Source organism: Amphimedon queenslandica, unplaced genomic scaffold (assembly GCF_000090795.2).
Source record: "Amphimedon queenslandica unplaced genomic scaffold, v1.1 AMPQUscaffold_12821, whole genome shotgun sequence".
NCBI lineage: Eukaryota > Metazoa > Porifera > Demospongiae > Haplosclerida > Niphatidae > Amphimedon > Amphimedon queenslandica.
The window spans coordinates 26,696-43,550 of record NW_003546943.1 but is presented as its reverse complement, the minus strand read 5'-3'; the positions used below and the strand labels follow the sequence as shown (position 1 = coordinate 43,550).

The window sequence follows — 16,855 nt, the reverse complement described above, 5'->3', positions numbered from 1 at the left end:
TATACAAAGTGAAGAGAATGAAGGAGTCTATGATGAATGTCAAACATCACCTGATGATGTTTATGAGCGTATGCCACAATAAATGTATGTACTAGAATTACTTAATATACTAAACGTGACTCATTAAACATTTTTCACTAGTTATAGTGCAGCAATTAATTTTGTTTTATATATAGTCATACATTACTTAGTCTATGTGAAAAAAAGAGAACACAATTTTATGAGTATATTTAATAGTCACTGTGTAGTCTTGTGGTCTTGTGGATGTGGCACAAGATCTGATTTTAGTAATTTGCATGTACTGATCAATCCTCCTATCTTCATTTCTTGACCATTTAAAGGGAGAGAGAGAGAGAGTACATGTATATGCAGTTAATAGAAAGACTTATACTTACCAAGATTCCATTCTAGTCAGTGGTTCAGTATTAATCACATGATTCTTCTAATGGTATTATTCCACAATGACTTTCTACCAACTCTGAACTGATACATGTATGCATGTGTTGATATAGTTGCTTCAAAATTTACCAAACACCTTGTACTATTGTTTAGGGGTGAATCCTACTTAGTAAAGCTACCGCGTTGCTAATAGTACAGGATATTTTGTCAAAAATAAAATTCTCTTTTACAATTTTTAATGCATAATACTTGTTTTCCATTTTGTATGAAAAGTTTGAGATGATTTTGATCACATTTGAACTTTTCAAAAAATCCCATTCTATAGCAGTATAACAACTGTGTCCTTTATCAAATTTCTCTAAAAAAGAAAAAGGAGAATATAATTTTCCTGATAGGTATACATGTTTTGTGTTGTATTTTAATGTTGAGCTGATTTCAATTGCATTTAGAATTCTTATAATTTTTTAACTTGCTTTAAAGTTGGACCAAAGTCCATTTACTGTAGTGCAGGGCCCTTGGTCAAATTTCACAAAAAAATAAAAACGAGAATTCTTCATTTTTATAATTTCCGTCATACGTGCATAGAGCTACATGTTGTTATGTTGTGTTTCAATTTTGAGCTGATTCCAATCAGATTTGAATTTTTGCAATTCTTAAACTGCATACATACCGGTTTGAAGCTTGGGTTTGGTGGGTGTGGCTTCTACCTTCTGATGGAGGAATAAACGGAGATATTCAAACGTATCCTGAAAACACGTGTAGTGAAATGGATCTTAATTCTTCTGATTCTCACCTTTTTGAGTATTCTGAACTGGAGGAATGGCATGAAAATAGAGAAAGGCCAGAAACATGTTTAAAGGCAAGGAAACTATTGGGCCACTAAATTAGAGTCCATATTTATTTTCACTTTTTATATTTCAGATGTCAGTATACATTATTATTATTATTATTATTATTATTATTATTATTATTGTTATTATTATTATTATTAATTTTTTTACTGCAGTTGTTAGTAAATGAGCTTATCAAAGAGGGTAAAATTAATATGAGGACAGTAATGAGTGGTGATCAGTCTTGTGATTTGTATTGGCTTTGTCATCTACAAGAAAAGAAGGTACAGTAACTTGATCATTTGTTAGAGCTAAAATTAAATGCCAGTCATCATAGCAAATTTAGCATTACCGTCGTTATTATAGAACCATTGTAGTTGAACATATAGCCACATACATTTAAATATACTGCATGTAGCATGTACATGTACATACATATTTTAGTTTTGCATGACTGTTGTGGCCCATTTCACTAAGCAATTGCCAGTATAAAAAGCCATCATTTTAATTTCATTCTGAGCACATGTGATGTTAAATTGCCAATATGAAATCTGCCAATTGCAATTTTTTTTACAAATCATCAGACATACAAAGTAACTCCTATTAATGTTGCTGTACAGTATGTACATGTACATTTATTAAGAATATCACACAAATTGGGGATGAGTAAAAATGGCCATAAATTGAAAACTTACAATCGGAATTATCTCAAACTTGCTAGATAGCATAAGGTGATCAATATGCATCAGAAAATGTAATAAATTGAGGGTGATTTTAGAACCATTTTTGGAAAAAACCACGGGCTACTTTTTAATATTTTAAAAGGGCTTATACATGTAGCTCCAAAATTTTGTGTCAGGCAACATACATCAGAGTGACCCTTATTTTTACAGTATCACTGGCCAAGCTATATAAGCCAAAAATTGCTCTGAAACCAACCTGAATTTTATATCATTTCCATGCTACATTGAGACACCACTTTTATTAAGTGAAACAAACTGAGGACATTAAAGGATCATCAACTAAGAGTAATAGATCACAACAGAAAAGACAAAGTCATTCGAAATTTATTCCTCCTCGATCAGCTAAAAAACTTAAGACAATAGACACAAGCACTTATACTTCTGTTGCATCTACAAGTACTGGTGATCATTCTAAAGAAACTTTGATAGAACTAAGCAAAGAAAAGAAACAGTTGATGGAAAAGCTCCAGGAGAAAGAAAATAAATTGCAGAAGCTTTGTTTGGTCAAGTTATATAGGACAAAGGTCAGTCTTTTGTCTAATATACTACTGTATAGTGTAGCTGGGCTGTAGAATGTTATGTATATTTAAAAGTGATGATAATTTAGATGATTAAATTCATACTGATGCACATCATTAAATTTTAATCTATCCAGTAATGTTTAAGTATTATAGTGTCACTCATTTTCATATTGTAGAATGATTTGACTCAGTTGGAGGGCTTGATTTCAAAATGGCGGTCAGTCAGTCAAGAAGCTGCACAAGCTTTACTTGAACACTCTCCTACTAGCAGACCAACCCCATCAATGACTGAACTATTAGGCTACCTATCCATTAGCCCAGATATAATACATTATGACACTGAAGATGAATCATTCTATTAATTCTAAAATAGACAAAATTAATAACCCAAATCTCACATATTGACTGTTCTATGTTCAAATATGAACATACTTTGTACATATACATTTACTTGTCATTGTAGTTCGTTTTTCCTGGTTGTATAATGATGACAACATGACTTCTTCAATACTAATAAACACCAGCCATTGGGTATGTACATACCAGTATGGTATCTGCTTGTCTATCTCTTCCTGCAGTACCAAATGGTCTAACTGTAATGTCAAATCTACAAAATCTTAATTGAAGAGGTGTGAATGTACAGTTTTAAAAATGTAACCAGGAAAGTGACAAGCTGCAAATGATTTTAATCATATTTATGTTGTGATGTACATGTACTAATATACTGTCTGCAAACCTGTCCGTGCAAAGGGGCAGGTATACTGACTAATTCTAATGTTAACTGACATTTTGTCATCTCTTATACGCATCTACTTGTGCATGTCTTAGATACAAAACTTAAGTGATATGCATGTACTTTGTCACAGTAAACATGTTATTTTTTTGAATTGTCATAGCTTATTTAAAGGGAAGGTCAACAAATTTTAATGGTAACACTGACATGTAATGCACTTTACTTATGTAAAAGAAAACTGTCTTTAATTTAATAAAAATAACAGTAGACTAATTTGTATACTTTTTATACTATTGTTAAAATGGCATTGTCAGTATCAGTGGTGATTTTGCTCTTCTTGTTGACTGTTAGTGAAGTTATTAGCCAATGTCCACCTTCCTCAGGTAAGACACTGGATGTGTATAACAATTTTATAGTTTTGTATAGGTATCTATTTGAGGCATAATGGAAACTGTTATTCTAATGGATCATATTTTTGGGATCTTAGTATCAGATGGGCTCCACTAGAGTGTGTATCACCTGGTGCTACTCTGAATGGTGGACAATGGATTGGTCCTAATGGAGTAGTTCCTTGTGATGGTGGTAACAATTCAAATGTTCAATGTACTACTGAGTCAGGTGCTAGTCTCAGTGTTTTTATAAATCCAGCTAATGGCTATCTTGAAGCACCTGATGATGGCTGGTACAAGTGTTGTCTACCCACTAATTGTTCAGATCCTAACACTAACATCATCTTTGCTAATATATTCAGTAAAATATGCTAAACAACTCTTTTTGAAATTAATCTTTATTTATACATAGGTTTTGCACAGACAATATCATTTTTTATTTCTGATCTTCCTTCTGATATGACAGTATATCCTCAGGAATACAAACTGAATTGTATTAAAATTGGACACTATGAATATGGTATTAATATGAGCATTGGCAGTACTGCACTTGCTAGTTACACTAACTGTGATGATGTTAATAATCCTTGTCCTGGTACTGTGTTAGTTAGTGATATGAACACAGTAATATATACTGTTAATATCACATGGGATGGAATGACTGTCAGTAGTGGATCAATCAGTCAATCAACCACTGGAGATCAAATGTATCAGTGTGTACTAGATAATCCTAGTGGGGGTAATGATAGAACACATACTTTAACCATAAAAGGTAATGATAAGGATATACTAATATCTTAGTACATATGTCTCCCTATATTAGTACCAGCAACTGCTCCCTCTTCTCTTACTGAGGTCAACAAGACAGCTACCGCTATCACTGTCAGTTGGACTGCACTTGATTCATCTGATGCTGATGGATATGTAGTTAATGTCACTAGTGACACAGACACTGTGCGACAGTACAGGTGGAGGGAAGTAGTAATAATACAATCACACTGAATGGACTGAGAGGAGGAACAACTTATAGCATCACAGTCAGAGCCTATCAACAATTACTCGGACCTGCTACTACAATCAGTGTACAGACCTTACCAGGTATTGCTACTGCACCTTTTAATGTACTTGTAACATTGTTGATGTATTTCTAGTTATTAATTCAATCAATTGGACACTAGTCTCATCCATTACACAACTCATTAACACTCAATATCGTATTGATTGTCTCACAACTACTGATATAAATCCTTCAACTGATGTTTACTGGTTAGTGAATGGAGTGATGAAGAGTAACTCAATGTATACATCAATTGATGTCCTGACATACAACAACACACTACTGGTATATCCTAATCCACTGGGAGTGTCAGTTAATGTTACCTGTATAGCAATGATTGGGGGAGTCAACTACAGTCAATTTGTGATATTACATGGTATGATTATACTTTAATCAATAGTAGATACCTTTATCTTTTAGCTCCTAGTGGTCCTCCAAATAATGTGAGAGGGTTTATATTTAATACTACTAGTATCAAAGTGAACTGGACCAATTCATCAGAGACTAATGATATGTGATTGAGTATACTACTGGAGGTGTAACCAGGAATGTAGTATCTACCAGTGAAGATGAAATTGTACTAACAGATCTCTCACCAACGAGTATCTATACTATCAGTGTGTACTCATATATAGATCTTCCATCAGTGAATAGTACAGTAACAGTGTTAAGATTTGATGGTGAGTTATTATCATTGAGAGAGTGTAATTTATGTCCATTCTAGTTCCTAGTCCAGTAACTAGTCTCTCAGTATCTAATGTCTCAACCACTGGTATTACAGTGAACTGGACTATTCCCAGTAGTGACAACTATGTAACATACTACACCATCTCCTATACTCCATCTTGTCCCCAGTTATCATCAGTGAATGAGACAGTCTCTGTTGCTCCTCATCAGTCCACTACAACATACAGTTATACATTAATAGGCCTGTACAGTGGTATGAACTATACCATCACAGTGAGAGCTCGTAATGTACTAGGAGGATCTTATTTAAGCAGCACATTGGTACAAACTGAAGCGAGAGGTACTAATACTTAGCATGTCAGTAATTGATTGGATTCTAGTTTTACTTCTCAGTTCCTAGTGGTTTACCATTGTCAATTCAAGTCTTACTAGTTAATTCTACAGCTAATAGATTCACTTGGAATGAGGTTAATTGTTCTCAGCGTAATGGTCTAATCACAGGCTATACAGTGATGATCAGTAACAGTAGTATCACATACAACCTCACCAGTACTGAGAGATATATCATATTGAATGATCTAGTATTTGGTACTGAGTATAACATCAGTGTAGCTGCTGTTAATTCTGTTGGAAGAGGTCCCTTCAGTGATCCTATTGTAGTAGAGATTGGAATAGGTATGTAATTATTATACTATATCAGTTCTGTGAGAATGTGTCTTTATTTAGTACCTGGTCCAGTTGGCTCAGTATCCAGTATCATGGACACTACATGGGCTGTTATCTCATGGAGTGTACCTAGTTATATTCCATCAGACTATCCCATTATCACATATGAGATAGGATATCATATCTTACAGTCTGATAACTGTTTGATGATAAATTATGATGACTTTAATGCTGAAATACTACAACTACGTAACTCAACTAATACATATATCAACATTACTGGTCTTAATGATATGTCTTACTTTATTTTTGTCTTGTTATGTTTTTGGTGTACGTGCATACACTGTTAATGGATATGGAGAATGGACAGTTATTGCTAATGAGACACTAAAACTACCACTACAATTATCATCTAACTCATCTACATCAGACAGTGTCATTGCTCTTAGTGTGTTAGTGGGTATATTGTGTGGTCTACTAACTGTCAGTGTTGTTGTTCATATCTACTGCTTTTTAAGGTATAGTTTACATTCTTTTATATTTAATTGTTATTGTTATTCTTATAGAAAGAAAAGTCCGTCTACTTTTAATAAGCAAACAAAGTTAGTTTATTTTATAACTTTAAGTTATTCACTACTTTAATAGAGCTGATGATGATATTGCAATGCAAGTATGTGAACCATATGAAATTCACAAGACTAAACAAAGTGAAGAGAATGAAGGAGTCTATGATGAATGCCAAACATCACCTGATGATGTTTATGAGCATATGCCACAATAAATGTTTGTATTAAAATTACTTAATATACTAAACGTGACTCGTTTTTCGCTAGTTATAGTGCAGCAATTAATTTTGTTTTTTATATAGTCATACTTAGTTTATGTGGAAAAAAGAGAATACAATTTTATGAGTACCCCAATAGTCACTGTGTAGTCTTGTGGTCTTGTGGATGTGGCACAAGATCTGATTTTAGTAATTTGCATGTACTGATCAATCCTTCTGTCTTCATTTCTTGACCATCTAAAGGGAGAGAGAGAGAGAGAGAGTACATGTATATATATATATGCAATTAATAGAAAGACTTATCAGTACTTACCAAGATTCCATTCTAGCCAGTGGTTCAGTATTAATCACATGATTCTTCTAATGGTATGATTCCACAATGACTTTCTACCAACTCTCAACTGATACATGTATGCATGTGTTGATACAGTTGCTTCAAATTTACCAAACACCTTGTACTATTGTTTGGGGGTGAATTCTACTTAGTAATGCTACCGTGTTACTAATAGTACAGGATATTTTGTCAAAAATAAAATTCTATATTAAAACTTTTTATGCATAATACTTTTTTTCCATTTTGTATGAAAAGTTTCAGATGATTTCGATCACATTTGGACTTTTCAAATTTCAGGCAAAAATCCCATCCTATAGCAGTATAACGGTGTCCTTTGTCAAATTTCTCTAAAAATGAAAAAGGAGAATATAATTTTCCTGATAAGTATACATGTTTTTGTGTTGTATCTTAATTTTGAGCTGATTTCAATTGCATTTAGAATTTTTATATTTTTTTAAAATTTGCTTTCAAAGTCCATTTACTAGTGCCGTACAGGGCCCTTGGTCAAATTTCACAAAAAAATAAAAACGAGAATTCTTCATATCCTTCATACATACATAGAGCTACATGTTGTTATGTTGTGTTTCAATTTTGAGCTGATTCCAATCAGATTTGAATTTTTACAATACTTAAACTGCATGCATACCGGGACATCACTTGGAAGCTTGGGTTTTGTGGGTGTGGCTTCTGCAGTCTGATTGAGGAATAAACGGAGATATTCAAACGTATCCTGAAAACACGTGTAGTGAAATGGATACTGGAGCAGAGCTCCTCAGTCCTGGCCTATCTTAATTCTTCTAGTTCTAATTCTCACCTTTTTCAATATTCTGAACTGGAGGAATGGTATGAAAATAGAGAAAGGCCAGAAATATCTTTAAAGGCAAGGAAACTATTGGACCACTAAATTACAGTCCATGTTTATTTTCACTTTTTATATTTTAGATCTACACTGTTATTATTATTATTAATTTTTTTCACTGCAGTTGTTAGTAAATGAGCTTATCAAAGAGGGTAAAATTAATATGAGGACAGTAATGAGTGGTGATCAGTCTTGTGATTTGTATTGGCTTTGTCATCTACAAGAAAAGAAGGTACAGTAACTTGATTATTTGTTAGAGCTAAAATTAAATGCCAGTCATCATAATAAATTTAGCAATACCATTGTTATTATAGAACCATTGTAGTTGAGCATATAGCCACATACATTTAAATATACTGCATGTAGTATGTACATGTACATACATATTTTAGTTTTGCCTGAGGTGGCCCAGTTCACTAAGCAATTGCCAATATAAAAAACCATCATTTTAATTTCATTCTGAGCACATGTGCTGTTAAATTGCCAATATGACTCTGCCAATTGCAATTTTTTTACAAGTTACCAGACATACAAAGTAACTCCTATTAATGTTGCTGTACAGTATGTACATGTACATTTATTAAGAATATCACACAAATTGGGGATGAGCAAAAATGGCCATGACTTGAAAATTTACAATCGGAATCAACTCAAACTTGCTACATAGCATAAGGTCATCAATATGTATCAGAAAATGTAATAAAAAATTGTGGGTGATTTTAGAACCATTTTTCAGATAAAACCACGGGCTACTTTTTAATATTTTAAAAGGGCTTATACATGTAGCTCCAAAATTTTGTGTCAAGCAATTTGTATCAGAACGACCTTTTTTACTTAATTTTTACTTTTATAAAACAGCATCACTGGCTAAGCTATATAAGCCAAAATTCCTCTGAAAACAACCTAAATTTTATATAATTCCCATGCTACATTGAGACACCCTGCCCCTTTTATTAGGTGAAACAAGCTGAGGACATAGAAGGATCTTCAACTAAGAGTAATAGATTGCAACAGAAAAGACGAAGTCATTCGAAATTTATTCCTCCTCGATCAGCTAAAATACTTAAGACAACAGACACAAGCACTTATGCTTCTGTTGCATCTACAAGTACTGGTGATCATTCTAAAGAGACTTTGATAGAGCTAAGTAAAGAAAAGAAACAGTTGATGGGTAAGCTCCACGAGAAAGAGAATAAATTGCAGAAGCTTCGTTTGGTCAAGTTATATAGGACAAAGGTCAGTCTTTTGTCTAATATACAACTATATGGTGTAGCTGGGCTGTAGAATGTTATGTATTTTTAAAACTGATGATAATTTAGATGATTAAATTCATACTGATGCACATCATTAAATTTTAATTCATCCAGTAACGTTTAAGTATCACTCATTTTCATATTGTAGAATGATTTGACTCAGTTGGAGGGGTTGATTTCAAAATGGCGGTCAGTCAGTCAGGAAGCTGCACAAACTTTACTTGAACACTCTCCTACTAGCAGACCAACCCCATCAATGACTGAACTATTAGGCTATCTATCGATTGGCCCAGATATAATACATTATGATACTGAAGATGAATCATTTTATTAATGCTAAAATAGCCAAATGATCCATATCTCACAAATTGACTATTCTATACTCAAATGTGAACATACCTATCATTGTAGTATAATTAGTATATGTACATTGTCTATCATTCACTATAATACTTTAGAGTTTGGGTTAGGGAGTAAGACACTGATAATGACAGCTTGAATACTATAAGCAATACGTACATACTATTAAAAAAATATAGATTTATGATATCCCTCAATTAAATGTTATGAAAAGAATCATCACTCAATAGTATGTATATATATTTAGCCGAAATGGTATATCTATTCTTGCCAACTCAACCTATGCTTGAATTTGAATAGTCTGAACTTTTCCAACTATATAGTTTGTCTTGTTGCAATGGCTCATTATTAGTACCATAATGAGTCAAAACAATATCCCTGGCCTATTGCCTCTATTTCCCCTCCAGGGCTTCAAGAATGATTCTGTGCAAGATCAGTTGGCCATCCCCATAACCATAAAAAAGTCCAATAATCAACCCCATAATTTTCAGTTACTATAGTGATACATCAGACAGTACTTGTGTTCTACTAACTGTCAGTGTGATTGTTCATATCTGTGTGCATGTAACAAGGTGTTATTTTTTACTATAGAAAAAAGTTTATGTACTAAGCAAACAAAGTTAGTCTATTCTAGATGTTATTGCACAAAATAATTATGATGAAAGATCTGATGATGATGATATTGCAATGCAAGTATGTGAACCATATGAAATTCACAAGACTAAACAAAGTGAAGAGAATGAAGGAGCCTATGATGAATGTCAAACAACACTTGATGTTTATGCTGTTGAAGTCGCTGTTGGGGTGACTTTATATTTTACGTAGTTACATTATTACATATATATAGTTTTGTAGGTTCATTTAAATTGTCTCTTTGTGTAGTTGTACAGTATTAAATAGTATACAATTTAAAAGCATAAGAATTCAATGGTCTCACTTTATGATGACAACTCTATAGCCATTTTTCATTAACTTTCTCTTGGCGTGAATGTAAGTTGACACTTAGAGACTGAGTCTGCTTCTATCTATAGATCTAATCCAAAAATTACAAATTTACAGATTGTATGATAAACATGATATAGTTTTGAAATATTACTTATCATAGCTTGTTTTAATGGAAAGTAAACGAACTTCAATATAGAGTAATGTTATTTTCAAAAGCAGAGGTAGAACAGCTAGATTCACCACTGTTGAAATGGCATTTTCAGTATCCTTGATGATTTTAGTCTTCTTGTTGAGTGTCAGTGAAGTTATTAATCAATGTCCACCTTCCTCAGGTAAGTCATTGGATGTGTATAATAACAACTGTATAGGTTTTTATAGGTATCTACCTGAGGCGAGATGGACTTTGTTATCCTAATGGATCATATTTTTGGGATAGTAGTGTCAATGCAGTTACTGAAGCTATATCATGTGTGTTACCTGGTACTAGTCTAACTACTGGTCAGTGGGTTAGAGTAGCTGATCCTGATGATCCTGTTAACTGTGACAATACTACCAATGATCCTTTTCGTTGTACTAATGTCACTTCACCTAATGCTACTCTCAATCTTTATCTTGCTCAGGGACTACCAGCAGTTCAAGAAGGCTGGTACAAGTGTTGTCTACCCACTGATTGTTCAGATCCTAACACTAACATCATCTTTGCTAATATATTCAGTAAGAAAAGACCATAATCACTTACTGATGTAATAATTTTTCATTTGTAGGATTTTCAGAAATAGAATCATTTACTGTTGCTGATCTTCCTTCTAACATGATAGTATATCCTCAGGAATACAAACTGAATTGTACTAAAATTGGATTCTATTTATATGGTATTAATATGAGCATTGGTAATACTGCACTGGCTAGTTACACTAGTTGTGATGATCGATATAGTACTTGTCCTGGTACTGTGTTAGTTAGTAGTACCAACACAGTAAGATATACTGTTAATATCACATGGGATGGAATGACTGTCAGTAGTGGATCAATCAGTCAATCAACCACTGGAGATCAAATGTATCAGTGTGTAGTGGCAGTTAATGATCAACCTAATAGAATTCGTTCTGTAACTATAAAAGGTAACAATTATAGTATTTTAAAATAGTATCTACAATATTTTTAGTTCCAGCAACTGCTCCCTCTTCTCTTACTGAGGTCAGCAAGACAACTACCACTATTACTGTCAGTTGGACTGCACTTGATTCATCTGATGCTGATGGATATGTAGTCAATGTCACTAATGACACAGACACTGTGCAGACAGTACAGGTGGAGGGAAGTAGTAATAATGCAATCACACTGAATGGACTGAGGGAACTGACATCTTATAGCATCACAGTCAAAGCCTATCGACAATTACTGGGACCTGCTAGTAGTACAATCCGTGTCTTCACTCATATTTGCCAGCAAGAAGGTATTTTAACTTCAATGTTATTATACTGTACAAGCATTGATTTCTTAGGTATTTATTTAGCTTATAATGGAAACTGTTATCCTAATGGATCATATTTTTGGGATAGTAGTGTCATTGAAGTCACTGCTGCTATATCATGTGTTTTACCTGGTACTAGTCTAACTACTGGTCAGTGGGTTAGAGTTGCTGATCCTGATGATCCTGTTGACTGTAACAGTAATAGTGCCAGTGATCCTTTTCGTTGTATTAATGTCACTTCACCTGCTGCTACTCTAAATCTTTATCTTGCTCAGGGACTAGCAGCAGCTCAAGAAGGCTGGTACAAGTGTTGTCTACCCACTGATTGTTCAGATCCTAACACTAACATCATCTTTGCTAATATATTCAGTAAGAGGAGACTATAATTACTTACTGATGTAATAATTTTCATTTGTAGGATATTCAGAGATAGAATCATTTACTGTTGCTGCTCTTCCTTCTGATATGACTGTATATCCTCAGGAATACAAACTGAATTGTACTAAAATTGGACACAATAGATATGGTATTACTATGAGCATTGGTAGTAGTGCACTGGCTAGTTACACTAGTTGTGATGATCGATATAGTACTTGTCCTGGTACTGTGTTAGTTAGTAGTACCAACACAATAAGATATACTGTTAGTATCACATGGGATGGAATGACTGTCAGTAGTGGATCAATCAGTCAATCGACCACTGGAGACCAAATGTATCAGTGCAGGGTAGCAGATCATCCTGATGCTAATGCAATTAGAATACGTAATATAAATATAAAAGGTAAGCTGAGATTATAACTTTTTCTTAAAATATTTTCACATATTTAGTACCAGCAACTGCTCCCTCTTCTCTTACTGAGGTCAACAAGACAGCTACCACTATCACTGTCAGTTGGACTGCACTTGATTCATCTGTTGCTGATGGATATGTAGTCAATGTCACTAGTGACACAGACACTGTGCAGACAGTACAGGTGGAGGGAAGTAGTAATAATACAATCACACTGAATGGACTGAGAGAACTGACAACTTATAGCATCACAGTCAGAGCCTATCAAGAATTACTGGGACCTGCTAGTAGTACAATCAGTGTCTTCACTCATATTTGCCAGCAAGAAGGTATTCAACTTTAATATAAACATACTGTATAAGCATTGTATCTATAGGTATCTATTTAGCATATAATGAAAACTGTTATCCTAATGGATCATATTTTTTTGACAATAATATCAATGCAGTTACTGAAGCTATATCATGTGTGTTACCTGATACTAGTCTAACTACTGGTCAGTGGGTTAGAGTTGCTGATCCTGATGATCCTGTTGACTGTAACAGTAATAGTGCCAGTGATCCTTTTCGTTGTACTGATGTCACTTCACCTGCTGCTACTCTCAATCTTTATCTTGCTCAGGGACTAGCAGATCAAGAAGGCTGGTACAAGTGTTGTCTACCCACTGACTGTTCTGATCCTAACACTAACATCATCTTTGCTAATATATTCAGTAAAGAGCTAGAAGATTTACTGATGTAATAATTATCATTTGTAGGATATTCAGAAATAGAATCATTTACTGTTGCTGCTCTTCCTTCTGATATGACTGTATATCCTCAGGAATACAAATTGAATTGCATTAAAATTGGATTTTATTGGTATGGTATTAGCATGAGCATTGGCAGTACTGCACTGGCTAATTACACTAATTGTGATGATAGATTTAGTAATAATTATTGTCCTGGTACTGTGTTAGTTAGTAGCAACCCCCACACATTATGGTATACTGTTAATATCACATGGGATGGAATGACTGTCAGTAATGGATCAATCAATCAATCAACCACTGGAGATCAAATGTATCAGTGTGTACTAGATAATCCTAGTGGGGGTAATGATAGAACACGAACTTTGACCATTAAAGGTAAAAATACAACCTGCCAATAATGATTATTACTGCTATATATAGTACCAGCAACTGCTCCCTCTTCTCTTACTGAGTTCAGCAAGACAGCTACCACTATCACTGTCAGTTGGACTGCACTTGATTCATCTGATGCTGATGGATATGTAGTCAATGTCACTAGTGACACAGACACTGTGCAGACAGTACAGGTGGAGGGAAGTAGTAATAATGCAATCACACTGAATGGACTGAGGGAACTAACATCTTACAGCATCACAGTCAAAGCCTATCAACAATTGCTGGGACCTGCTAGTACAATCAGTGTACAGACCTTACCAGGTATTGCTACTGCACCTTTTAATGTACTTGTAACATTGTTGATACATTTCTAGTTATTAATTGTATCAATTGGACACTAATCTCATCCATTACACAACTCAGTAACACTCAATATCGTATTGATTGTCTCATAGCTACTGATATAAATCCTTCAACTGATGTTTACTGGTTAGTGAATGGAGTGATGAAGAGTAACTCAATGTATACATCAATTGATGTCCTGACATACAACAACACACTAGTGGTATATCCTGATCCACTGGGAGTGTCAGTTAATGTTACCTGTATAGCAATGATTAGAGGAGTTAACTACAATCAATCTGTGATATTACATGGTATGATTTTGCTTTAATCAATAGTAGTCTAGATACCTTTGTCTCATTTCTAGCTCCTAGTGGTCCTCCAAATAATATGAGAGGGTTTGTATTAAATACTACTAGTATCAAAGTGAACTGGACCAATTCATCAGAGACTAATGGATATGTGATTGAGTATACTACTGGAGGTGTAACCAGGAATGTAGTATCTACCAGTGAAGATGAAATTGTACTATCAGATCTCTCACCAATGAGTATCTATACCATCAGTGTGTACTCATATATAGATCTTCCTTCAGTTAATAGTACAGTAACAGTGTTAAGATTTGATGGTGAGTTATTATCATTGAGAGAGTGTAATTGATATCTGTTGTAGTTCCTAGTCCAGTAACTAGTCTCTCAGTATCTAATGTCTCAACCACTGGTATTACAGTGAACTGGACTATTCCTAGTAGTGACAACTATGTAACATACTACACCATCTCCTATACTCCATCTTGTCCCCAGTTATCTTCAGTGAATGAGACAGTCTCTGTTGCTCCTCATCAGTCCACTACAACATACAGTTATACATTAATAGGTCTGTACAGTGGTATGAACTATACTATCACAGTGAGAGCTAGTAATCTACTAGGAGGATCTGATCCTACTTCAATTAGTGATGATACAGTATCATCAAGTGGTATGCACACTATTTATATAGTTAAATTTTATATACTTTCTGCATAGCTCCTATTGGTGTACCTGATTATTTGACTTTAGTGCCAATTAACAACCTCACTTGGAATGAGGTCAATTGTTCTGAGCGTAATGGTCTAATCACAGGCTATACAGTGATGATCAGTAACAGTAGTATCACTTACAACCTTACCAGTACTGAGAGATATATCATATTGAATGATCTAGTATTTGGTACTGAATATAACATCAGTGTAGCTGCTGTCAATTCTGTTGGAAGAGGTCCCTTCAGTGATCCTATTGTAGTAGAGATTGGAATAGGTATGTAATTATTATACTATATCAGTTCTGTGAGAATGTGTCTTTATTTAGTCACTGGTCCAGTTGGTTCAGTATCCAGTATCATGGGCACTACATGGGCTGTTATTTCATGGAGTGTACCTAGTTATATTCCATCAGACTATCCCATTATCACATATGAGATAGGATATCATATCATACAGTATGATAACTGTTTGATGATAAATTATGATGACTTTAATACTGAAATGTTACAACTACGTAATTCAACTAATACATTTATCAATATTACTGGTCTTAGTGATATATCTCATTATATTTTTGGTGTACATGCCTACACTGTTAATGGATATGGAGAATGGACAGTTATTGCTAATGAGACACTAAAACTACCAGTACAATTGTCATCTAGCTGTGCTACATCAGACAGTGTCATTGCTCTTAGTGTGTTAGTGGGTATATTGTGTGGTCTACTAACTGTCAGTGTTGTTGTTCATATCTACTGCTTTTTAAGGTATAGTTTACATTCTTTTATATTTAATTGTTATTGTTATTCTTATAGAAAGAAAAGTCCGTCTACTCTTAATAAGCAAACAAAGTTAGTTTATTTTATTACTGTAAGCTATTCACTACTTTAATAGAGCTGATGATGATATTGCAATGCAAGTATGTGAACCATATGAAATTCACAAGACTACACAAAGTGAAGAGAATGAAGGAGTCTATGATGAATGTCAAACATCACCTGATGATGTTTATGAACGTATGCCACAATAAATGTATGTACTAGAATTACTTAATATACTAAATGTGACTCATTAAACATTTTTCACTAGTTATAGTGCAGCAATTAATTTTGTTTTATATATAGTCATACATTACTTAGTTTATGTGAAAAAAAAGAATACAATTTATGAGTACCCCAATAGTCACTGTGTAGTCTTGTGGTCTTGTGGATGTGGCACAAGATCTGATTTTAGTAATTTGCATGTACTGATCAATCCTCCTATCTTCATATCTTGACCATCTAAAGGGAGAGAACGAGAGTATATGCAATTAATAGAAAGACTTATACTTTCCAAGATTCCATTCTAGTCAGTGGTTCGGTATTAATCACATGATTCTTCTAATGGTATAATTCCACAATGACTTTCTACCAAGTCTCAACTGATACATGTATGCATGTGTTGATACAGTTGCTTCAAAATTTACCAGACACCTTGTACTATAGTACAGGATATTCTGTCAAAAATAAAATTCTCTATTTAAATTTTTTTAATGCATAATAC

General features: G+C 33.9%; 3 protein-coding genes and 1 long non-coding RNA gene across 4 annotated transcripts; all 4 read left to right on the top strand.

The window, feature by feature from the left end:
• The first annotated feature begins 1,409 nt into the window (after nucleotides 1-1,409).
• Nucleotides 1,410-2,885, top strand: LOC109586640 (uncharacterized). Its single transcript, XR_002187142.1, has 3 exons — nucleotides 1,410-1,513; nucleotides 2,123-2,496; nucleotides 2,670-2,885. It is a non-coding gene; the product is annotated as an uncharacterized LOC109586640 (long non-coding RNA).
• Nucleotides 2,886-6,138: 3,253 nt separating this feature from the next.
• On the top strand, nucleotides 6,139-6,911 carry LOC109586641 (uncharacterized). The gene is made up of 3 exons (XM_020002836.1): nucleotides 6,139-6,543; nucleotides 6,592-6,627; nucleotides 6,671-6,911. The coding sequence occupies exons 1-3, from the start codon at nucleotides 6,242-6,244 to the stop codon at nucleotides 6,804-6,806; spliced, it is 474 nt and encodes a 157-aa protein (XP_019858395.1). The 5' UTR covers nucleotides 6,139-6,241; the 3' UTR covers nucleotides 6,807-6,911.
• A 976-nt stretch (nucleotides 6,912-7,887) lies between these two features.
• LOC109586642 (swi5-dependent recombination DNA repair protein 1 homolog) lies at nucleotides 7,888-9,623 on the top strand. Its single transcript, XM_020002837.1, has 4 exons — nucleotides 7,888-8,023; nucleotides 8,127-8,234; nucleotides 8,960-9,238; nucleotides 9,404-9,623. Exons 2-4 carry the CDS (start codon nucleotides 8,166-8,168, stop codon nucleotides 9,587-9,589), a joined length of 534 nt encoding a protein of 177 aa, XP_019858396.1. The 5' UTR covers nucleotides 7,888-8,023; nucleotides 8,127-8,165; the 3' UTR covers nucleotides 9,590-9,623.
• Nucleotides 9,624-15,783: 6,160 nt separating this feature from the next.
• Nucleotides 15,784-16,461, top strand: LOC109586646 (uncharacterized). The gene is made up of 3 exons (XM_020002841.1): nucleotides 15,784-16,080; nucleotides 16,129-16,164; nucleotides 16,208-16,461. Exons 1-3 carry the CDS (start codon nucleotides 15,785-15,787, stop codon nucleotides 16,341-16,343), a joined length of 468 nt encoding a protein of 155 aa, XP_019858400.1. The 5' UTR covers nucleotide 15,784; the 3' UTR covers nucleotides 16,344-16,461.
• The last annotated feature ends 394 nt before the right edge of the window (nucleotides 16,462-16,855 follow it).